The following is a 25,106-nucleotide window of genomic DNA, read 5'->3' on the forward strand; positions in this document are numbered from 1 at the left end:
ACGAGGCGCGAAGCGCCGAGTTGGCTATAACAACTCATATCCAACAAGAGCGAATGGAATAATTGTTTTATTAAATTCTTCTTTAAGTTTAAATCGTTTCACGAGTTAGGGTTAAGAAAAGGGTAGCTGAAGAACTGTCATTGAGGTATTTAAAAGCACCTTTTAAAATATATTGAATAGACCCATCAAACGGTCTATACAGTCAAGTATTTTAAGGGGTTGTCCAAGTAAAAAAACAAATGAGAACAATAATGCAGTATCTCAGTTCTGCAAGTATGTGAAAGGAGAACCATTCTTTATCGAATGTATACGAAAGGGTTACATTAAGTTTACCTTTTAAAAATGGTATATGACCTCAAGGAGGAACCTCCCCATATAAAATCTTTTTGAGTACCCCCCCCCCCTCCCCCCTCCACCTCCAAGGCCCCCAAACAAGAGAGAGTGATTCTCCTGACTGGTTGTCACACATTTCTTTTAATACCAGTTCTAGGAATTAGGCGATTCATCAACTAAAGATAACTTCCCTGCAAAGTATGAATTTTAGCTTGTTTCACCACTCGGTGAATTCTGTGTATCTGCTTATCTCTCTTTGCTGGTTGAACTGATAGGAGAAAATATTATAAATATTGTCGAAGATGGAATGAGCATGCATGGCAGATTCGGTTTGCTGAGTTAAGAGCCATCACATATCTATATTTTGTCCGTGCGCACGAGCTGGGTACATGAATTATCGGACACAGCTGTTTGCATCTCTACAATGACGAAACCCTTTTTCCCTTTTTTATTCAAATTCGCAAGGCGCCGTTGAAAAATATTTACCAAGCTTTTTCCCAAACAAACTCACTTATGTCCAAGGCCACATTAACTTACAAAATAAATATTTTTCACTTTGGTGTGCGAAAGAACTTATCGGCTGGGCTTTGCAGTCATAATATCGTTATTTTATTGATAAGAAACAGTGTAAGCATTTTCCGTTATTTATTGGAATCATTTACGAGGATTTTTTTTAAAAGGCGGTGAAGGGTTGCTATTTAAAAACCCGAACTTGTAAAATATTGAATATTTACATAATTTTCACAACATGCAGGCAGCTGATAACATGAGTCGCGCGTATAATAGCCACGGAGTGCTTGAAACCTTAATTAAATGAAAATATATTTTATCTTAGTCTAAAAATGCCCAAAAACCATTTTTGTCCTTTTTGAAAGGGCTTTTCATTTATTTTTTTCAGAGCTTTAGACATGACCACTAACTAATACCAAAACTAATTAATAAAGAACATTTTCTTTGGACACGAGGACGTTTCAATTATTCTAATCAATTTTCGCGTAGGTTTGACCAAAGGTGTTATTGATGCTTTCTTGAATAAGCTTGTGGTCCTGTAACAATAACATTGTTTAGAAAAAATGTATACATTTAATGAAAAGAAAACCAAAATGCCTTCTTCGTGTTAATTTTTGTTCATGTCTTGGAACAAAAAGAATAAATAATCACCTTTAATTATTGAATGCCAGTAAATAAAGGCTTAGTAGCTTTTAGATACGAATGCCTCGAGGCACTATTAGCAAATAATAAGAATCTCTATTTTTCCTTTTTATTTCAATCTCTTCCAACATTACATTTTTAACTTCATCCTCCACACTAATAATTTATTACAAATCTCATTTTTCCTTTTTTAAAAAAGTCACTTCTCTAACTAGTAAATATGGCACTAATTTTTAAAGCAGAGTTGCTGATATCATCCATTCGTTCCGGCCTTAAACAACGATGTGAATATGAATATGAACTGAATTTTCACCCATCAATGAAAACACTTTCCTTTTCCAATTTGGCTTTGCCAAAAGGTAAAAGGAAACTAGACAAAAAATGGCAAGAAAGATACATTAGCCGGAATTTTAAAATAAAAAAAATTGACACATTGAAAGATCGACGTCTAAGTCTCTTATTATGTTGCTCCTGAGTAAATACTTTCTCGATATGATTTGAATATATGAACATATACCTTTTTACATGAAATGTCGATTTCAGACCGGTATAATGCTAAGTGAATTCCGTGTTACATTAAAACTAACGCTCATTTCGCCTCTACGATGAAACCCCGTGTTCGCTGTAGCAAAGGCAGCTGGCCTTTTCACTCCAAAGCAACTCGAACAAACCTCTTTTACCGCTCTTCTTATGTCCGGTATACGCCAGCAATAAACTACAGGGTTAAAAGTGCTGTTAAGGAACACTACGGTTGACGCGTACAAATACGCCGTTTTAACGCTTGTAGTATACCCGTCGATCTTGTGAACAATTTTCACGCACAAAAACGGAATGTAACAGAGGACGAAAATGCCTACGATATACAACATTGTCAAAGTGGACTTTTTGTAGCGCATAATCCTTGACAGACGGTAGTTTACCGGACAGCTATCTGCCGTTTGAAAGTTTTCCTGATCCCTTATTTGGTTCTCGTGGCGGCGAACGTATTTCAACACCTTCAGGTACGCCAAGAAAGTGAATATCAAACTGACAAAGATCACCGTAATAGCAATGTTGTTGAAGATGTTATCGTTCGCGATCCAAAATCGGGAAGCGGCCAGCAAGATGAAAAAGACCCATAGAGACGATACAGCGATTAAGATGCCCTTCGTGGTTATGATTTCTTTATAACGTAGATGAAGATATAATGCAAGATACCTTTCGATCGCAATGCCGGTCATAGTAAGAACAGAAGTACCCGCCGTTATATATCCCAGCGATTCTATTAAAATTCTCGTCGTGCAGTACATGCTGTAGTCGTGTAGAAGCTCGCCAATTTTGTGGATCACGAAACATGGTTGTGCAATCAAGCCGACGGTGAGGTCGCTTAGAGCCAAACAACACAAAAACACGTTCGACGGCGTGTGAAGCGCAGGCGTCTTCCATACGGCGAGTATTACGATGCCATTGCCACCAGCGGCCGTGATAGAGGAAACAGAGTTGAGAATTGAAGTCAATATGTGCGCGATGAAGAGATACTCCGTGAAATCTAAATTAACATCCAAAAGAAAACATTCGAGGGTGAAGGCAGAACTGTTTGTTCTGTTGTCGACCGCCATTGATTCACATCGACGCTGACACTCCGAAAGGATGCTTTCTAGATGTCACCTGCCTGCAGTTTTACTGGCGCTGAATTTAGTAAACTGGTTTCGGCTAATGCGACCGAAAGGTTTGGGACAAAGAAAAATAACAGGTGTTTTTGTTCCTTTTTTGGTAATCTTTCCTTACCGTCGCCACCCATGCTGTGACCTGTTATAAAACTGTGCTGTATAAACAAGTTTAAGTGTGTCGTTCAATTGCACATGTCAGGAAGTCGGACAAAAGTTGCAAATCCCATGCGGAGATGTGTACTACCTGAGGAGAATTCCATTAGGATTCATAGACGAAACAAAGGACAAAGAATTTATTAAATTACCGGTTAAATTTCTAATTTAAATTCTGTTGTTTAACTGAAAGACTATTTTTCATCGGGAGCACGTGCAAAAGAAACTGAAAATACAAGATACACTGACTAAACCTTGTACAAGGATTTTGTAAAGCATTTCCACGATAGGGTGGCTTCAAAAAATCTTTAAACCGCTGTCAAGGACGAAATCGAATCAAATAAAATAGCGATTTCGCGGTCGGTGAGCGCGGTGAAGTGCTTTTGATTACCGCGGTTATGAGCGCCGCTGGTTTTTTTGTCAGCTGAAGTCTTGCCTTACTTTTTTAAGAACAAGCTATCTGTGTCATTTTTATACTTTGTATATATTAGATATGATGATTATAATTAACGTAAATATTTTATTTCATTTTGTTCTCCGGGTTTTGTTCTTACGTTTTGATGTCCATTAAGCATTTTTTCATATCTTTGTAATTTTTATATCGGAGAAGTAATGAAGTTTTAATGAAGCCGTAGCGGAAGGCCTCAGGTGCGTCACAAAATATCTTTGGCTATGGACTACTTGCAAAATGGCGACTGCATGTGAATAAAAATACTCAGAAATTTCATCTGAAGATTATGGGCGCCGCTGGAGTTTTTGACAGCTGAAGTCTTGCCTTACTTTTTTTCCAGGAATTTTTTTCAAAAATTCCGGAGTTTCTCTTGCGGCAATGTGCTACCACATTTTCAAGACGCTTGGAACAGGACCCGGAAATGGGCTTTTGACGTCGATTTGCATGTTTTTCCTCCTTCATGACCCCTTTTTAGACAACAGTTCGTGCGGAATCGCTTTTGATTTGACGGCTTCTTTTGGAAAACAGCATAAAAGAAAATTTACCTTCTTCTGGCTTCTCGCGGTAAGTTCACTTTTAGGGAAACCCGTCTGTTGCGCTTGCTACGACTCAGGGGGAAAAAATCAAAGTAGCTTGCGACCAAAATTTATGCGATTTCCAATTTTGCGGTTTATATTTATTTTATTTTTTCACCACTCTTAAGAAAACGTCCCCCAAGAAAATAGAAAAAACCTCCGCATTTTTTTCTGCAAAAAAGTTACTGTGCTCTCTAAAACGACAGTAACAGCTCGGTTAATGCAAGGCTACTATCGAACAAGGAGTTATCGTATGAACAGATTCATCAAGTGATGATGTTGTTATCGCTGATTCATTACCAGAGCATTAAACCACAGCTAAACAAGATGTTTTCTAATAGAGTAATAACTTAGCTCTGATTAATTTGCCCTACAACTTAACTTGGCTTTGTTTTACCTGTATTTCGATTACATGTATCAAAAAAAAAAAACACGATCGCTAAGCGCTCTTCACCGCAAATGGTTGATTGTGGCAACCCTATGAAACAGTCCTGAAAAATGTTTTCAGTTCGTCCTAGCTCGGCGGCGAATTGCTTTTCAATACACTCGGCTGTCAATACTTCCGCTAGACGCCGTCGCGGCAATTAACAAATATTGCACGAGGTTGAGCATGGTAGCGAGAATTATCAAGGCCGAGGTTTGTGTTATGTCTTTAATCAGCCGAAGCAGAAGCCCGACGCAAAAATATAAACAGAGGCCTAGATCATTTCGCTATCGCACTAGAACCGACCATAATAACAACCTCTTACTAACCGAGCGCGAGGGCCGTACTGGGGAATATTGGCCCGAGGTGGGGGCAGTACGGACCGAGCGCAGCGAGGTCCGCACAAAAACGACCGAGGGCCAATATTCCCCAGTACGGCTCGAGCAAGCTTGGTTAGTAAGTAGTTTATTATGTGGCATTCGGGGCAGCTTGTTTATGGGGGTAGGCACTTCCGGTCGGCTTGCATTCAAAGGGCTTCCGCCGCAACGTGTTTTTGATGACGCGAGCAACTCAGAAAGAACAAGCTACCACGAGTTTGAGAACAAATTTATTTGAACGCTAAATTATTTTAAATCAGTATAAACAAGACTTCTCGAGACGTCAAAAGCGATTTTTAAAGGAATTTTACAAAAGTCTCAACTGCTGTAGTATCACACAAAAAGAGGACCAAGAACGGCAGTAGATCATGTACTTCTGCAAGAACAGTAAAAGTTTGCTGCTGTGCAATTCAATTCAAAAGAATCATTCAGTTCAAGCTTTACATGCACAGTTCATAAATAAGCAGCTTTAAAGTTAATCGTCCTCATTACTCTCGATAACAATTCGACGCTTTTTTTCATTCTGAACAATTTTCACATTACCGTGAAATACTTGGAAGGTACATCCACTGATGGATCCTATGTTTGCACCTGCAAAAACTGGATGCGGTCCTGGAGCGGTAGAAGACAGTAAAGGATCGCTGGACTGATTCATCAATGAATTTTCGGCCATGCTTGTGGCGATTGCTGCAGTCGAATGAGTGGCTACTTGAAGATCTTCTCCGAATCCAGAACGGTCAACTCTGCTGAGGGTCCTTCTCTGGTGTTTAGAACTTGCTGATTTGTAAGACTGTAAACTCTCCGTGCTTTTGTGGCCACTCAGCTGGGCCACAAAGTTCTCCGGAACATCTGCATCGAGGAGCCTTGAAATAGATGTTTTTCTGACGGAATGATTGGTTTCTCTCTTTCCTACTTGCTGAAGGCCAGCATTCGCTGCAGTGGATAGGAACTTTCCGATTTCATTTTTACCGAGGGGTGCCTTCATATACCAAACTTCATCATTTGAGCGTCGATTATGCCAGACCGCCAAGTAAAACGGTGATTCAGGTATTTTCATCTCCACTGGCCGATGACTGCGGAATTTCTTGTAAAAGTTGATTGGACATCTTTCCGTATTTGTGGCATAAAGCTTAGGCTGTAAGGCTCTTTGGTGTCCTTGTTCCTGGCCATGTCGGGTCTTCGTACCTCGCTCGGCTAGCCAAACCAAGATTTCTTGGCCGTCGTTTTGCTTTTGAAGCTCAACGTCTCGCCAGCGTAGCTTACGGCTTTCATCCCTTGCTCGGAAACCGAAGTGTAATGACAAAAACCACCATACGGTAAGGGTTCTTTGAAGAGCAACTGTATTGCATCGCCGAATTCTCCCGCTTCAAAAAGAGCATCTTCTTCGTTTTTGTCAATGGCCTGAGCGGCTTGAGGCTTGTTATCTTTGCCGTGCTCGTGAACAGGTGACTTGCGCTTCGCTGCTAAAACTCTTCTGGATTTTTCAAACTCATTGTCCTTGAGGATGTTAAACGGACATTTCTTCTCAGTTAAGTATCGCTGTATACTGCGCTGAAAACTTGAAATGGTTGCCGACTCGTACTCTCCTCCATTTTTCCTGCGTATGTTCATAAAAAATTTCGACAAAAGGTGGTCAACCTCGGACGCAGGTAAGCTTTCAATTATTTTGTTTTCCATTCCATTAGCTTCCATGAAGCGAAAGAGGGTGTTCATGTCCGTTGCCGTCTTCTTATTTGTGTTTTCAGTTTTCTGCTTGTTCAAAAAGTCGTCTATGGCCTCCTGGCTTTCGCTGATGCCTGTTGCAAACTCTTCATTTAAATTTTCTAAATCTTCAGGATAATAAAATTCGCTCGGCGAATGTTCGTCTTCTTCGTCCATGTTGTGCTCTTCGAAAACATTCACTCTTTAGGTAGTTTCTTTTCAAGAAAAAAATACAGTTTTACACGTTTTCTTTCCCGCAATTTTAGTTGAAAATTTTGAATTTGCCGGCTTTGGAAAAAAAATATACGGCTTGGACCGTTTCCATGGAAACGGTCCGTATGGCAAAATCCCAACCAAGAAAGAACCAACGAGGACGCTCGGATTTGCCTAAGACTGGCTTTGCCATATAATAATTGTTTTTACAAGCAGGGACATTTGCGAAAAAAAAACCCAAACGTCAGAATCACCTTTCGTCTCACCTGTCTGCTGAGAGATTGAGGCCGTCATGGCAGGGGCAGACAGTACAATATTTACCATAAGCTTGAGTCGTAATCTAGAAGACAAAACTGACTTTCTTTTCATAAAGTTTTATTACGGCCAGCAACTAGGCCTTTCTCGATTATGCTAGTAAAACTGGCATTTAATGCTACTAGAAATTCTTGCATAAAGCCAAAAAAAATGCTAAAATAATGCCTGATTTCTTTAAAAAATGCCACTTGAATTCCAAAGAATGCTTTTGTTTTATTTCAAACAAAACGTACGAACTCTTACATTATATGCTCATATCAACAACAGGTGATACTTAATAATTGTTTGTTTATAAAAATAAGAAATAAAAAAAAATATTATTTAAAAAAAAAAAAAAAAACTAAAAAAAAACACACGCAAGTAACACAACACAAGTAACACAACGCATAAACAGTCGAAACAGACAGAAAACAATCAAATAGAGTACTCAAAACTGTGAAATTTTAGGATTATTTATCCTTCTGAGTTCTGAGTGCTGAAATCTGGATCACAGTCATGAAGAATGACAGAAAATGCTAGCAATTCTTTTTCAAGAAAAAACGAAAAAAAAATGCTCGTTTTCCCAAAAAAAAATTCGAAAAAATGCTAGCATAATCGAGAAAGGCCTACCAGCAACCTACCTCTACAGTTGTAAACTTTACAAGCCAAAAAAACTGCTCAGAATAGCAAAACTTAACGATCTGAGTTGTTACAAAAATTAACTGTCATGCTTTATCTCGGTTGTAACACACATAAGGTGGAAAACAAGATACAACCAAGTAGTTAAGTATACAAATACATAAAAATAAGTAAATTGTAGTTGAAGATGGAACCAAGTACTTAAAAAATGTTTAGTTATAGTCAGATCCAAAAACGTTCACTGACTTTCATTGAAAATTACTTTAATCACTGCCTGACGAATTTCTCGCAGTCTCCAACAATACAAAACTGGGTTCAAAGAAGAAGTAGCGAAAATCCAGTTAGCTAAAACTGTGTAAGCTCTAAAAAGCGCTTGTCTGTTTTTCCCGCCAAAACCAAACGCTATTGAGTTGGTAACGCCGACAAATGACGCATAGCTGACAATCAAAATCAGTAGGAGAGTTGCCATGGTGACCACCGTTTTGTTATACTTTGAAATTTCCACTGTTGAGCCAGATGCCTGCAAGCTTGAAGTTATATTTTCGATCTGCGTTTTGTGACGTTTGACAAAACGGAATATCTGGAAGTAAGCCCAGATGTTGAGCAATAAACAAATAATGATGACTAAACCTGTAATGGCGGCGAATGTCCGAGAACGCACCCAAAATCTGGTTAATGCCCATGCAACTGGGAGCAGCCACGAGATAGCCAGGCAAATCGCTACCCGCTTACACGTTACGATGGCTTTGTATCTAAGGTGCAAATACAACGCTAAATAACGCTCAACGGCGATGAATGTTAACGTAAGAAACGAAGTCCCAGAGACCACCAAAGTGAGAGTCTCCGAAGCTATCCTGACACCACAATAAGGTCCTAGATGTTGTTGAATCTGCAGCAATTTCATCGTTATATACACCGGCTGAACTACACAGCCAACTGCCAGATCCGATGCGGCCAGACCACTAAGTAAAGTGTTTGATGAAGTGTGCAAAGCTCTAGTCTTCCAAATGGCCAACAGCACCACGCTATTGAGCAGAGTGGAACTCATAGCGAACAACACGTTCAGTGCACAAGTTGCTATGTTCAACACAAGCTCTTGGCGATCGAGATAAAACGTAACGTTAACAAATGCACATCTAAAGGAGATTGCCTCATTGTCCGAAGAGCTTGAATTCATTCTCATTTCGTTTACTTCCAGTAGTGTTGAGTTTTTAAAGTTGGATCCTGAAAAAACTGAATCGTCATTCTGGCCCTTTGGCTCTTGCCTTTGCGTTGTTAATCAACCGCTTCAAGACTCTTTCTTTCTCGTTTTTTTCCCCCTGCCCATGTAATCATATAGACAAAAACCACCGATAACAGCAGAATAAAGAAAAAAATGATTGTTTGGCGCAGGCAAGTAAACCCAATTGAAAGCTATCATCGCACCTGCCGCCTATCAGCAATTACTAGCTGGCGAGCCAATGAATAACTTTTTGCAGTAAATGTATTTACTCAGCAAGTTTAAAACTCTCTTTCTCTAGTTTCAAACGCTGGACGTTTCATGGGATCAGAATTTTTAATGCATCGAAACCCACGCACTGTACTTGAGAGAATTTACATCGTAGTTCGTGCCACATTTACCGCAATCGGGCGCAGAAGAATAACGATTTCATGTAACAAATCACTCTTATCAGATAAAATTGCCGTTCCGAATTTAAGAAAACTACAAAATTCCGGCCTGTCCATGCGGTGTTTAAGCCTTTCGAAGTTTCGCACTTTTTTCATTTTAATTTGCGCAAATGTAAAAACAAAATTCCAAAACAGATGGCAAGTCTAATATATCCTTTTCATTTTGTTTTAGTGTCTTAGTCATACGGAACTGTCACACGACAGTATTAATTTGGGATTTTTGTATTTATCAGTTTGGTCTTTGTGGCTTGTTAATTAAAAAATTGCACTTCTGACGTTCTTTATCGGGTTTCGTCGACTTTTCGTCGCTCACTTAATTTTTTGGTATCTCTAAGCTTGTACATGAATTCAAGTCGAAAGTTCAGTGGACGTTCCTGGTGCGCTATCTTGTTCAATTTCTTATAAATTAGAGCAGGATTTAATTCCAGCATAGCTGCGAGACTTGTGGTTAAATTTACCTTGTTGGCAATGGAAGCGAAGTTAATTTCTTTTCATTGTCTGAGAACAAAGAATATCTCTCAGTCGATCGCCCAGTGCGTCTGTCAACCGTTTTGGCGCCAACGCAACCAAACGTCGGAAATTTATGCTGGGTAAATAAGTTTCCTATAACGCCGACCTTTTCACAATTTTCCTTTACCAATCTCTTTCAAGGAATAAAACTTGGATTCCGTGACTTTGTGCTCTGATGTCGTTCATTTTGCGCATTTGTAGAAAGTAGAATCTTATTTTTTATCATATCCTCAAAAATGGCCGCTAAGCAAGTTTTGGTTCAGTCTGCAACTCAAAATAACTGCATTCAATAGTTAATAAATAAAGAGAATTCAAAGTCATTAAATATACTTTGATAATAGCCAATCAGAGCAGACGTAGAATCCAATATTACGCAAACAATTATTTTGAAATAATTCATCTTGAAAAGTTGCCATTTTATATGGTAGAAACTTATTTAGACATTCCAGTGCTACCCTGCTTCATGTTTTATAGAAAACGTAAGTATCTAAAAATCATTCACGAATTAAAATTTTGTTCTAGTGAATCTGCACATTACCATCTGTACGTTAAAGAGCAAATCAGCCGATCGAGGAACTCGAACATCGAAGTTTCCAATGTGGATTTTAAGATTTCCGAAACTTTCCGAAGTCGGACGGGACTTATGAAAATGATTCGATAGTCTTGCAAAGTTTTTTGAATGTTACCGAGTGGACAACAAATATTTCCGACAGTCTCCCGAAGATTGCTGAAGATCATCCGATTTTAAGACCTTTATTCTCGATTTATTCGGAGCATAGAATGAACTGCCGCGAGAAACACTCAATTAATAAATGATGCCTTGTTTTTCAGTTTTGTTCGGCTTAATTATCTTTGTCGCCTGAACTCATTATTAAAGAATAAGCATTTAATTGACTATCTGAAAACACATGCAATTGCAAAAAGGTACTGAAAAACGAAGACATTGTCAAGTAAAAATCACAGAGATGCACAATGATGTTAAAAAGCGAGTACATCTAGCAAAAAAAAAATCACAAAAGTTATAACAAGCGGGGAGCTAAAACATAAAAGGAATTCCCGCTGGCTAGAAATATCTGTTTTATCATCCTACTGTTAAATGGGTTATTGATTTTGGCAAATTTCAATTTTCTTTTAAAAGGCCGCCCCAAATTGCGCATCGCAAGCTGTGTTTAAACACGGCATGGAATTAGCATCTAGTTTCTTTTAATTAAAAAAGGCATTTTGACAGGCAAATACTAAAGCAAAATAAAGGATCATCACATTTTTATTAACCACATGAATGAATGTCTTATCGCTTCACCCAATCTCGTTCCCAGGGCTTTTCCCATGGTAATTTCGAACTGGCAGGAAAAGCCCTGGGAACGAAGTTGCACTTCACCCTGAGATGAAAGAAACAAAACTTTTATGGTAAAGAAGATGAAAAGAAGAAGAAAATTCATTGGTTTTGCACTTATGCTAAGAAAGTAGCATAAACGACAGAAAAGGTAAACACGTTAACAGTTTTTGCGCGGCAACATCCCGGGTAGGAACATCTCGCATGGCCAAGAATATGACGATGTTGATGAAAAAGTCATTTTTAAACCCCTGAACACTGGTATAAACCATTCTGAAATAATTTTGCCTTTCGATGGGTGTGAAATCCAAGGAATGTACACAGTGGAAGAAGTTTGTTTACACAGTAACAGCCATAGCAACGGTTGTTTAACGGTCAGAAATGACTACAAATATAGTTGTATTTGATAATTATTCGCCTCAGGCTCAGTGTTTATTGTTGAATAATCACTGAGCCTGAGGCGAATAATTGTTTTAGTATAATTTTTCAGATGTGAATATCAAGAACTGCAAAATAACAATAAAAGGAAACACAAGTGCTCGCTTGCATACGTGTAAACCAGTTTAATTCATCGCTTAAATCGTAATTTACACTCAACGTTTAGCAATAAATCGGAAACTGAAAAAAAAAACACTACGAAAAAGATAGATATCTGCTACCTTTGTTTAATCGTTGGTGACTGCTGAGCAATTGTGTGTATCCTCTCGAAATTACTATCTCCGGTGAGAAGAGAACTAAACAATCTTTTGTCAGTCGATCTGACTGAGTACATGGCCGCGTGCGAACTCCAAAACCACCATGTTTACGATCAATTGTAATGCCTTGAAAACCATCTCTTGAAAATATTTTCGGTCCAAAAGCCTTGGTAGTCAATTTGCAAAATTCCCAATGTTTCAAATATCCAGGATTTGGAGTTATTTCTTTTAAATGAGAGAAATTTTCATGCAGCAAATGCCGCCATGTTCACTGGCCTGGATGGCAAACGTGGCATGGCTTAGTAGCCAAACCTAGAGATGCAATATTCACCGCCTGGCGCGGTGAATATTGCGCCATAGTCCGAGCTTCTCGACCAATCAGAATTGAATTCACCTCTGGAAATTATACTAAATCTTCATAAACCGAGCTTCTCGATTAATCAGAATTGAATTCACCGCTGAAAATTATACTTATTTGAAATATATGGATGATAGTGAAGAAATTATTCAACATGACACGAGCGTGGGACAATCTTAATTATTTACTACACATTTGATGATTTCGACATTGCTGATCCTAGCAGTATGCAGGACGCGTGTCATATATCAACCTAGTAAATGGCCCAGCTCACAACGAGTCTCTCGAAGCTCAGTTGGTTAGAGCGCCCAACCGGTATCTGGGAGGCCATGGGGTCGATTCCCGTCGGGGACTCAGATTTTTTCTTTGTACCACGTTCGTGTCATGTTGAATAATTTCTTCACTATTTATCACCGAGCTTGAAATTTACCATCTTTATTATTTACTATATGGATGATACTTTGTCGAAAAGCTGTAGAAACATGTACAGATCGATAGCTGTAATTGCTTATCAAAAAAACGTCTCTTGAATCGCCACCCCAGGTTTTTTTCATGTTTTCATGTTAGAGTGGATTTTTCTCAAATGTCTACTTTTGGACTAACTGACCTCACGCCAACGTTTCTACTTAAAAGGTATTAGAAGATTTCCTAAAAGTTGGGGTATTCATTGACCAATAGTGTCGCCGTAAAATAGATTTAAAGAATCACGACATTTTTACATGTGTCAAGTGACATGTGATAATGTGTCCACTGGGTGCGGTGCAAAATAAGGTTATACCAAAATAGAGCCTCTAAAAAGCTCGGACAACAAGAGTTTATTGTGAATGTTAAGTTTATTGCATAGGGCGACACAGATGTTCACAGGACATGCTTGTTTGAAAGTCAAATCTTGTTTTGTAATGGTGCAACAACTGTTGGCGTGAATTTTTATAAAATCGAACTTCAAAAGGGTGTGGACGGATTAGATTGAAAGGTTACTGTTCTATCTTATAATCATCATCATCATCATCATCATCATTAAAATTACCATTATCATCATCATTATCATAATCATAATCATTATCATTATTATTGTAATTGCTATTGTTACTGTTACTGTCGCTGTTACTCCTTTATTTTATTTTATTTTATTTTATTTTATTTATACTTTTGCACGAAACAGTTTACTACGCGCGGGATCGTTCAGGACAATACCCGATTCAATACTTAGAGAATATTGGACTGGCAATGGTGCAATCTGATTAGTCGATAAAAGTTATTGACCCTCTGTCTACCTCAGTCGTATAATAAGAGAGCTTTTTTTTCTCGGCCGTTTTGACTTACTCGTTATTTTACTGGGAAGTGGGTGACTGAAAGCGTTATGCGGCCTGTTATTCGATTTTATTAGAAGGAAAGCTTTAACGAGAAACCATGCGAGCAAAGGAAATGAAATCTTGTCATTAAAGAACTTCCTCGAGTGGCAACTCCTCGAAGGCAATTCGCTTCATTGTTATCTCTCCAAAGGACTTTTAAAATCAGCTATTTTACATTAAGGATGTTCCAAAAATTTGTCTTTTATCTAATCCATGTTGTCTAGTTATTTTAGTTAAAGATATTCGTCACCAATACCGATTTGAATTCTCACTTATGCTGGATTTCTATTGACGCGTAATTTTTTTACGTGCGTTGACGTGTGTGAAAAAATTTAGAGACAATGTATGAACGCCTTGCGTAAACGTGCACACAGGTCCTCATACATTTTCTCTAAATTTTTCCTCCCGCGTAAACGCACGTAAAGAATTACACGTCAGTGGAAATCCACCTTAACTCAGTTTTTCAGCCAGTGCAATAATTGTTAATTACCTTATGTTAATACGTCAAGAGAAAGTTTATATACAATGATGAACAGATGTCTTTAAGAAATGAAAGATCATTGCAGTAATGCACTCAACATATTATGTTTTGAAAAAAACTACAAACCAGTGCTGAGAAGTTTTTGTGGAAATGGGAACCTGGTTTTGGATTCTTGGCTGGTCTCTTTCCATCCTGACCATAACTGGAAATGGATTTATCATCTTCCTTGTTTGCAGAAAACGGCAGCTTCGCACCAAAACCAACGCATTTGTCGTTTCGCTCGCAGTGGCGGATTTCTGTGTCGGGATGAGCGTTATTCCGCCAATGTTCTTCTGTGAGATGGCAACTGGCTGCAACGCACAATCGGACTGAATATCTATTGCAAGGTGGCTGTTTTTGGATTCGCGTCCGTGGCGAACTTGTGTAGTTTGGTACTGGACCGATACATAGCAATTGTCAAGCCTTTGAGATACTTGACAGTTATGAAGCGCCGTCGCGTCATTCAAATGGTTTCCTTATCTTGGGGAATCCCAGTTGCTTTTATAAGCATGGTTTCGGCACTAAACCGGTTTATTTTTCAAGCATCTCTCCTCTTTGACATTGAGTTTTGGATGGGTGTAACATTTCTTGAGTTTCTCCCATGTTTCATTTTGATCTTCTGTTTTGCATCCATGCTACATGTTGTTTGGAAGCACGATCGAGCTGCCCGCATCACAACAAAACAGTTGCGTTTTAACCATCGTGTTTTGTTTAAACCTCAAGAGAAGTCCGCGATCAAAATAATGGCTATTGTGATTGGCTTGTTTCTACTGTGTTACGGATTTTATATGCGCTGTAGTTTTATATTAATTTTCAAAGACCGTGAACCATGTTATGACGAGAAATATAAAATCCCTCTTCTAGTTCTAAACTCTGCCATTAATCCTTTTGCCTACGCTTTTTACAAGAGGGACATAAAGAAGGAAATTAAAAGACGTATTTATTGTGTCATCGTTAAAAGGCAAAACAAAGTTGAACCTATTGATGAGATAAATTGTTTTACCCTACAAAGCTACACTTCGTAAAAACTATCTTTTCTAGCTCGTAAAAATGTAAATGTTGTTTATAGTGGTCATGCACTTAGTTTTATACAATGTATCTCTTCGAGATAGCTAGTTTACAGGCATGCCACTGAAACAGAGTAAACAACTAAGAATTGTTACTTGTAAAAACGATTTTACAAGGTAAAACGAAACTGTAAAATCCTTTTAGAAAAAAACGCTAATTCGTCTGTAATGCTTCTTTTTAAAATTAACTTTGCAAGTAACACAAACGAGACTTTTAGTTCTTGAAGAGAGCCGTCTATGACGAGGATTTGTATAAACGTTTTCCATCTTAAAAAAAGGAAAATATATATATTTTCCATCTTAAAAAAAAGGAGAATATATATGCGTGTTGTAAAATATTATGCAGGTGCTTGTTAAGTTGCTTCGTTGAGTTTTTATGATTAATACTCTGTTAGTCCCTGAGGGGGCCTATTTTACTGATTTTACGGAATAACAATATCACCATGTCGCCCGTTATTATGCGTGGCCAAATAATAAAAAGGACAGGCATTTCCTACGCAAGTTAAGCTTAATATCGATCAGGGACATACAAGTGTTAAGTGCAGGTTAAGTGCTTTGTTGTTATGATCATTATATATTGACTTGTTAAGCCCCTCCAGTACAGGGTTAGTAAACATCAGTCTTCAGAGTAGCTTGGCCGTTTTGACAACAAACTAGAAAGGGTATTTGTTTTTGTATTTTGATATTTTTATTTAGTATTGGAAGTTTCTTACATCTTACAAAGAAAAAAAAGACACAATTACTTACATACACATACAAAAAAAACTACGCGCATATTACAAGCACAAGAGACCCTTTCTAGATTGCAACAAATTATTCTAAATTACCTAAATTAAACTTCTTAGACTTCTGCGCAGTTTTAAAGGATTATCATACCTCAACATACTTGCCCCATTTGTTTTCATGGACAGGCCATTTATTATTAGATTTGGCAATATTAGTTGGTAAATTTTCTCAACTTGAGCCTTAAATATAATAATAGAAGGTTTTACCTTATTACATCTACACCAATATATATGTTTTTTTGAAATTAATAAAATATGGTTGGTAAACTAGAAAGGGTATAGCCGAGAGAGAGAAGCTGTATTAGCTAAACAACTTCGCTCAAAGCAGCCGAATGCTAGGACTGCTCAAAAAAGATCGGAAAATGTACAAGAAATGAAATGTCAATCAAAAACTAAATCAAGTGGCTATCGTTTTGGGCCGATAGAGCGGTTATTAAGCATGACGTTAACTGCAAACGGCAAACGGCAAAGATAATTTCTGATTTTGAGTTCTTTTCTTTTAATCCGTAAATAAAGCACACAAAAATGGAATAACGTCTCCTACTATTCATTGCAAATACAAATAATTTCACTCTACTTTATACACAACTGAAGAGAGACGGCAAAAGTTTAAATTCCTTTTTGCCGTTTGTCGTTTTCCGTAAACGTCATGAATAACCTCTCTAATAACACAGGATGTTTTAAAGCTTTTAACTCTCAGTACTACATTTTTATCTTTAACAAAGTACATCTCCCAGACCATTTTCGTTTTCGAATTCGTCTTTTTGGCTAAAATAAAAATAAAAATGAAATAAGAAAATTTTACTGTTGTGCTCGCAGGCTTGATTCATATCTATATAAATGTGTGAGAAAAAGTTGCCAAACGTTTTGAAATTTATTATTCGGGGGAATACACATTTTATCCATTAGCGTTTTTTCCTTGTTTGAACATCAACAATATTAACGCAATAACGCGCCCAATTTTGACCAATTCACAGATCACGCACAATCCCGGCCCCTTTCAGAGCCTGGGTCAAATTTGGTCATAACTGTTGAGTTCAAATGTCACGGTGCATTATAGCAGAACTGGCCAATCGACTAAATGATTTTTTTTTTCCTTTTCCAGCTAGGATAAAAAAGATATATGTGCATAATTATTTAAAGGCGTCAGCGTGCAAGAAATATCCGGTGAAAGAGCAGTTAGATTAAATTATATCAAAGTTCTTTTCAGTTAATGAAGATGGGGAGCCGGCCTTCAAACGCGAAGTCCCGACAATTTCAGCGTAAAAAAAATATCGACTCTTCACAGTCTAGAAACTTTTGATTGTATTACTTTTAATTAGGGGTCCATCTTTGCATGATACAAATGTTAAATGTTCTATTTAGTTTCGATACTTAGATAATTTACAATTGAAGGATATAAACAGTGCCGGATCGATGACATCACGAAGAAATTAACCAATAAGATGCATGCACGGACAAGCTGTAACGTCAATAAACATTAAGCCTTACTTGACCAATGCTTGAATGTGTCTATTTTCGAGTTATATAAGAAACTGAAACCCCAATTATCACCGCTTTACAAGTTGATGAACCTGCTTCAGACGGATTCGTATTATTTCAGTTTCACCAACCTTCAAAACAAAAGAGCGATACAACATGTCACTGGAATCAAATGCAAACTTTTCCAATACTTCAGTGCGCTTGGTCACTCCATTCAAGAAAGAAACATGCTTTCTTTTTGACGTAAACTTTAATCCAGCGCAATACCTCTTCGTAGCTCACATTGTAACTTCGATTGTCAACATTGCTTCCTCCCCGATAGCCGTCGCTGGAAACTTTATTGTGATCTACAGCGTCTGGAAAACCCCATGGCTTCATACGCCGTCAAACGTTTTTATCTGCTGCCTCGCCTTCAGTGATTTAACAGTTGGCTTGTTGGCGCAGCCCTGTTTTGTTATTCACAAGATCGGCGAGCTTTTGCACCGCTTCGGCATGTACTGCCCAACAAGGATTTTGCTTGAATCCCTTGGAAACATAACTGCGGGCGCTTCAGTGCTTACAATGACTGGAGTAGCCGTGGAACGGTGTCTAGCTTTGTACTTCCATTTACGCTACAACGAAATTGTTACGGCCAGGCGTGTTCTTTTCGCGGTCGCGTGCACCTGGATCGTTTTCATCGTGTTGGCCGCGTTTCGGATTTCTCTCCTGACCCCAGCTATTTACAACAATATTTCGATCGCGGTGATTTCGTTCAGTTTGCTTTCTACGTACCTGGCATATATAAAGATTTTACGGTGCGTTAGGAAACACGAGAGCCGAATTCAGATCGTAGAAATTAATATTGAAGTGAGCAAGTCAAGTCAACAATTGCAAGAAAAGACGGGCCAGTTAAAGAACATGCTACGGTACAAGAAGTCCACAGTAGCTATGATTTTCGTGGTTGGTTTCTTCACTGCATGTTTTTTACCCTTCTTGTGCGTAAAGTTAGCACATAAGGTCTGGGGTTACACAACACCTGTGAAGACAGGCTATTTGTATGCATCAACGATTGCTTTTCTCAATAGCACGTTCAACCCTCTTGTTTACTGTTGGAGGATAAAAAGTTTGCGACAGGCAGTAAAGACAGTTTTAAAAGAAAGACTTTGGAAAAGAAGACATAGCTTTTGAGACGTTCAAATAAATACAGTAAATCATTGCCTGGTCATGGGTCGAAAGTTCGATTCAGGCATATTAATTTTGGTTCGAAACAATAATGCGCTTACTGAAGTCGTTTCAAACGTCAGTAATCGGAAACTATTTAGAAAACAAAATTAGTTTTGCTTTGTAAAAATCTGCATCATTCTGCTCCCAATATAGAGGCGTGAAAAAAATTTCAAAGAATAAGAAGCTAATTGATTTCAAAACTTACGTTGTTATTATTTTGAATTAGTTGATTTTCTGTAATAGACCATATTGACGATAGCCGCCTTGATGGTTTTCATGTTATATTGCAAATTAGCTAAGTCTTCTGCCAGTTGGCAAACATTGAAATGGTGTCGTTTCTCGGAAAATCGGCTTGTCGAAATAGTGAACTATCTGCGCCAAAATGACATTTGAGATCCAGGTTATGGAATAATGATTTCATTATTGAGGTAAGTTTGAAATAGTTGCCCGATAACTTGACTTTTTAGCTACGCAAGCCGATTGTATATTTTATATAAGCGCCGAAATTGCGTAAAACTTAGAAAAAATATTTTTTACAACATTATTGAAACTCAATCATGGTATGAAAAAAAATATCAAACATGATAAGATTAACCAGCTAAAATTTGCCCATTAAGCTTCGTTTGCCCCCTCAGATATCATGTGCCTAATTTGCGTTATAAAACAAATACAAACTTGGCGGCTATCGTGAATAAGGCCCTCATCATTGAACCCTTAACATCGTTCACGCGCTATTCTTTACAGGCACCAAAGAATTTCCAATGTAGATTTTTGTGTCTAAGTTTCTTAGAATTAATTTAAAAAAGGTTAATCATATCACTTGTAAGGTGCCTGATTTCTTCTTTTTGAGCACCTATAGGTCTCTCACTTTTATAATTTACTGCATCCACGCATTGTTGTTCAAGCTTGTATTGTTGTAGTTCTCCAGTAGCTATTGGCAGCTAGAGATTTTTCAAGCTTCTTAAATCCGTCTTGTGTTGTACAAATGGAAAACTGTAGAAACGTTCAATAATGTCGCATTAGCTAAAAGCGGTATTTCTCAGTTCCATAGCTGAAAGTACTTCGAGAAGAAAGTGAAATTTGTCAACAGCTAGATTAGGCGCTAAATCCAGTTTCCATAGCAATAAGCAACTTGGGTCTGTGTGTCATTCGTATCGAAAATATCATTTTGCATAACATTTTTTCTAAATTAATTTTCACACAAAATTCCAATTTTTGGAGAAAAATGTTAAATTTGAAAAAAAAATTAAGATTTGGAAATTGTCTTATCCATATAATGCTACTTTTCCTTTATAGTGCTGTAAAATAGATAAAAAAAATAGTATATCGTTTACAGAACTTTAATTCGCCGTTGCAAACTTCGAATTAAACTTCCAGTTAATTGAAAATCGAAATTTGATTGAGCGATGCCAAAAAAATGGTAAATTCTTTTCAAATTTTGTTTACAATCAATAGTTGAAAATTCCATCTCGCGAACGAGAGCAAAAGTTGACGTGGTAAGGGTAGACCATACCTGCCGTGACCTGAAATGTGACCGTAACGTCTTGGAACATCACATATCATGCAATTTGCCGTTTTTTTTGCTTGTAACGCTTTCCTGCGAGGGAATCAATACGAGACTCTAAAAGTTTTTTCTTTATCTGTCACAACGCTAATGTTAGGAAAAGACGGACATAAATCAATTGGTGTTTTTTTCCCTTAGAGGAATCGGGGGAGGCAGAGAACGCTCTTTGTGAATTGCTGGTGCTTTTTCAAGAACAACAACAAAACGCTATATACATCATCTATTTCTCTCCTCTTTCCATTTGCAATTGTAGAAAGGAAATAAAAATTAATAATAAAACGCAGCGATTTTGACCCAAAGATGAGACAAAATTTCAAGGTCATCACAGAAGCAGAGGGCAAGCGAACAGTTAATTACAAAATGGAACCTCTTCTTTGGGACACCTTTATTATGGGGACACGTCACCCGCTTTTAAAAGAGGCACAAACTTTTGCTCCGGCGAAAGGTCGATCGTCTTGGTCTAATGCCCCTATAAACGGAATACCTTTATTAAGATATTAATAATGGGGACCGGAGACACGATTATTTAGCCCCATGGCGTTGCTCTAAGACGTTTATAAACAAAACCCGTCGGAGAATCCCAAATGCTATTTCAACCCTTGCAAAGGGAGCAACGAATCTGCTGATACAACCCTGGTACGTGAAAACCAAACAGGATTGATGAGATTTTGTTTTACTCTAATAAAAAATTACCAGCATATCTTCAGTTCAAATCTTAATCAGCTTTTATTCTTAAAGAATGATAACTGGAGTACGATCAACATATTGAGTGATACAGTATAAGACAAGAAATATTTGTTTTTCGAAATCATAAAAATGACTATTTTCTCGTCACGTAATGTGATTTTAGTTTATCAACATCTAATAGAGCGATGTTCAATTGAGTGTCGAAAGTAATTCGCGTTTACTTTGGTTTTGCATTACTACGCAATTGGTCTAAAAAAAAACTCGCGCCACTCTCAGTCTTTACCAATCAGAAGTAAATCCAAAACACGACGTGACTCCATCGCTCGGGCTCATTTCTCCGCGCTTCGCAAAGGCTTCATGCATTTACCTCAAGACTTGATTGGTTCCCTAGATTGTTTTTTTTTTTCCTAGATTGTTTGCCCTCCCTGTAATGGGCGGCCAGGGTGATTATTTTGATTTTTGTTTTACGACACTCGATTGATAACTGCTCTTTTATCTTCCAATAAACTGGTCATTGCTTTTATTTTTTCTTCAACCCAATCTATTTAGGTGTCGTCTGTTTCGCCTAGTTACCTTAAGTTATATAAACAATAGCCTCGATTTGGCGCAAAAATTTGCACTGATGTTTGTCCGCTGTTTGTTCCGGGAAGCGAACAGTTTTCGAGGAAAACTGTGGTCTTTACGATTCGAGGAACAGATAATGTCCAAGGACACAACTCAGTGCATATTTGTAAAGCCAAATGATGGAGGCTATTGTGTTTGTTACCTGGTTACCCTTCAAATATTTTTACACAATGCCGCTTATTTTGGGAAACCTTTCGTCAAAGATTTTAAAGGAGCAATGTCACGGACAATGCATCTTGAAAAAATTGGCAATTTTTTTCAAGTTTGTCAGTTGTAATCTGTCTTAATCTTGGTCAGTCCAATCAATCTTTGATTATTTTTGGGTTTGTATTACTCCGTTGGCGTTTTCCTATGTTAGAAAACTATAATTGTGAGGTTTTCTTCAATGCGAAAGTAATCAGAAAAAAAGACTGAAAATACCGTGGCATTGCTCCTTTACACGTTAAAGTAATTATGTCGGCGTTCAAACTATTGTTGGTCTGCTTAAAATGTTCAGTTCTATTTAATTTAACAATCACTCGCGATGAAATCTAAATGTGCGAATATAAATCGCGAAGTTTGAAAACTCATTGGGGTATATAATATAATATTCCCCAGTTTTACCTGCATCCGGCGTGACGTGTTTCGGCTTATTGCGCACAAAAAATATTTGATGGTTACGGTAAAATCTCATAACCAGTTGTTGTCAAGTTTCATAAAAAAAGAAATGCACACTACATATTGTAATTCCCTAATAATAGGTTATTTCACTTATATGTACAAGTGGCAATTTAGCAGCCTATAATTATTTAAACATGATCCAAGATTACTGTTGCTTAAATTAATAGCTGCACTTTAAGTCAAGAAAACAAACATTTTTGCTTAGGTGATTGGCTAGTAACAACCATAAAACGGCCAAAAATTTAGCCGGTAGGCGTTAAAATTGGAAAATTTTAACCGTTAGCCGTAAAATATGTTAACCGTAAAAAATCGGTCAGTAATTGTAATAAACCAAACTAGTTCACTTCATCGTCCCAGAGGCCCGAGACCTAAAATATATTTTTCAATAATGGAATTAATTTTTAACTTTTTAAAACAATGAAAATTAACTTTTAACTTCTGTTAACCATTATGGAAATACATTAACCGTTAGCCCGTAAAAAAGCCAAAATTTCAACCGTTAACCGTAAAAGCCACCACCCCTTTGAAACCCTCTTAATGGAAAATCTGCTATTACAGTTAAAATTGGGATTTGGATGGTACTGTGAAGGAAATCCTTTCCTTTTATATGACACTATAAGAAGTACGAGCTAAGAAAAGCAATTTTAAGGATTAAATTTGAAAAATACAATAGAAATAATTCCGTTTGGATTTAAAGATGGGATAGCCATAAAGCTGGGAATGGTTAATACCCCCCCCCCCCCCCCCCCCCCCCCCCCCCCCCCGGGGGGGATTGCACAAAAACTTAAGGAGTGCACACACGATACAATGACCTCTTCGGGCTCTATTCGTTACTTGCACGTTTAGAAGTTAACATAGTACGTTAAGTTATCTACGTCTGCATACTGCAACGAAGGCACCGATTCCCTATCATGCTGCAACCTCGTGGCCATCATGGGACAAATGGTGGGAAAATTCTTCTCGGTGTTTGGCTGACAAAAGCAGTGACAAGTGGCGGGAATCTCGCATCTGTCATTCCCAGACCACACACTTGTGTCGGGGGAGGTGGTGCTTTTTGATATCCATACTGCCTCTCAAGCTCTCGGAATTCGAACTTGTACGTATATTTCCGTCCACGAATTTTGGTCAAGACGTTCTTGTGATAGTAATAACGCAATGCTCGGCTGAATTTCTGGTAAGTCATGTTTTCTCGGCCATTTCTCTCGCCCCAAAGACATGCGACCATGTCTGGTTTAATGATCTTGAACTGCCCGCTGGTCCCCTCCCATGAGATTATCGAAGAGTACCGCGGCTCTGATAGGATGTCGAGCATGAACTCAAAAAGATGAGGCCTTCTGTTTGACTTTTTGGGGCGAAAAACTGAAAAGTAATAAGGTGAATAGCTATTAATGACAAATGGATATAAATATCTGCTCATAATGCAAAATAGGTACAACGGAAGGAGGGCAAAATTTATTGGCAATATTTCCTTGCAGGCGTATAGTTCTTCTTCTAATGCAAGTATAGATTTATCAGTTGAAGGCGAACTTTTGCGTGGCGAGCGAACGAGCGAGCGAGCGTGCGAACGAACTCACGCGAACAAATCTACCAACCAACCAAAGAAAAACCCTTGAATCGTTGCCATTGCATTAACAGGACACCTTTCCTCAATCTTATTCGACAGTAAGTGCGTTAGTTTGATGTGCTTGTTTAATCGCTGTTTCCATTTTGATAAGCATGCATTCGGCCTCAAGTCGTACTCAGTACGTATACCTCGGGCACAGTTGAACGCTATACGGACAACCCGGCCGGCCATGAAAAATTTATTTTCAAAGACCCCTTTGAATCAAGGCTGTTGCGCCGCCTGAACCTAACAAACTAACATTTCTCTTTCAATCCTTTTTCAATAAGTTTGTTTTCCAAGCACTTTCTCCGAATCGCGAACAGAAACTGACTCCCTGATTTTTGCAGTTCGGCTTGCGTTCTATCGATCCTGGTTAGTTTTCTTCGTGTTATTTATATATCCCTAAAAGCGCTATTTTCGTGAATCAACAAAAAAATAACCTACCCTCATTCCTGGAAAGAGAGCTTTCTTCGCCAAGAAGATAGCGGGAAGAATTGTCTTCTAATTTTACAACAAATGACATTTTGCCAACTAGGAGTCAGGCAAACTGAGCTGAGGCTTTGCTGGAAACGACGTTAATTATTTTGCAGCGAGCTTATTTATGCATTACCCTCTCATCTATGTAAATTTTTTCTGACCAATCAAACGAAACTCCTCTTTAACAACTTGTACCGTCACGCAAAAAAACATTAAATATTTTGCCACGTACCTATAGAAACAAGATTTTCAGTTGAAATCTTCAGCAATTTGACTAATTAGTGTATGGACGTGTTTTGGAAACATTGCGTGTTGCCATCGTGATTGCCTCTCAGGAAACCTTTACTGGCCGTGAAGAAAAATGTTTTGCCCATAGCACAAAACAATTAAACTGTGACGTAGGAGAATTACTACTAATTACTCTAATTAACTGTGAGAATGTTGTGGACCACCATTGCTTGTTGTTATGGTGATTGTTCCTATGGAAACCTTTGCTGGCCGCGTATATCATTATTTTGCAAACGGCACAAAACAATTTAAGTATGACGTGGTGGGTA

At 38.0% G+C, this 25,106-nt stretch overlaps 3 protein-coding genes and 2 pseudogenes across 3 annotated transcripts; 2 read left to right on the forward strand and 3 right to left on the reverse strand.

Moving 5' to 3' along the window:
• Positions 1–1,582: 1,582 nt before the first annotated feature.
• Positions 1,583–3,309, reverse strand: LOC144662916 (melanocyte-stimulating hormone receptor-like). The gene has a single exon (XM_078523851.1). It carries the CDS (start codon positions 3,081–3,083, stop codon positions 2,025–2,027), a length of 1,059 nt encoding a protein of 352 aa, XP_078379977.1. The 5' UTR covers positions 3,084–3,309; the 3' UTR covers positions 1,583–2,024.
• A 2,241-nt stretch (positions 3,310–5,550) lies between these two features.
• On the reverse strand, positions 5,551–7,156 carry LOC144663814 (uncharacterized protein KIAA1958-like; annotated as a pseudogene).
• An 802-nt stretch (positions 7,157–7,958) lies between these two features.
• On the reverse strand, positions 7,959–9,410 carry LOC144662617 (uncharacterized). The gene has a single exon (XM_078523468.1). It carries the CDS (start codon positions 9,142–9,144, stop codon positions 8,200–8,202), a length of 945 nt encoding a protein of 314 aa, XP_078379594.1. The 5' UTR covers positions 9,145–9,410; the 3' UTR covers positions 7,959–8,199.
• A 5,098-nt stretch (positions 9,411–14,508) lies between these two features.
• LOC144663099 (octopamine receptor beta-2R-like) lies at positions 14,509–15,422 on the forward strand (annotated as a pseudogene).
• Positions 15,423–17,827: 2,405 nt separating this feature from the next.
• On the forward strand, positions 17,828–19,368 carry LOC144663520 (adenosine receptor A1-like). The gene has a single exon (XM_078524490.1). It carries the CDS (start codon positions 17,888–17,890, stop codon positions 18,896–18,898), a length of 1,011 nt encoding a protein of 336 aa, XP_078380616.1. The 5' UTR covers positions 17,828–17,887; the 3' UTR covers positions 18,899–19,368.
• The last annotated feature ends 5,738 nt before the right edge of the window (positions 19,369–25,106 follow it).

The sequence above is a fragment of the Oculina patagonica genome, chromosome 8 (assembly GCF_052425735.1).
Source record: "Oculina patagonica isolate OP01 chromosome 8, crgOcupat, whole genome shotgun sequence".
NCBI classification, from domain to species: domain Eukaryota; kingdom Metazoa; phylum Cnidaria; class Anthozoa; order Scleractinia; family Oculinidae; genus Oculina; species Oculina patagonica.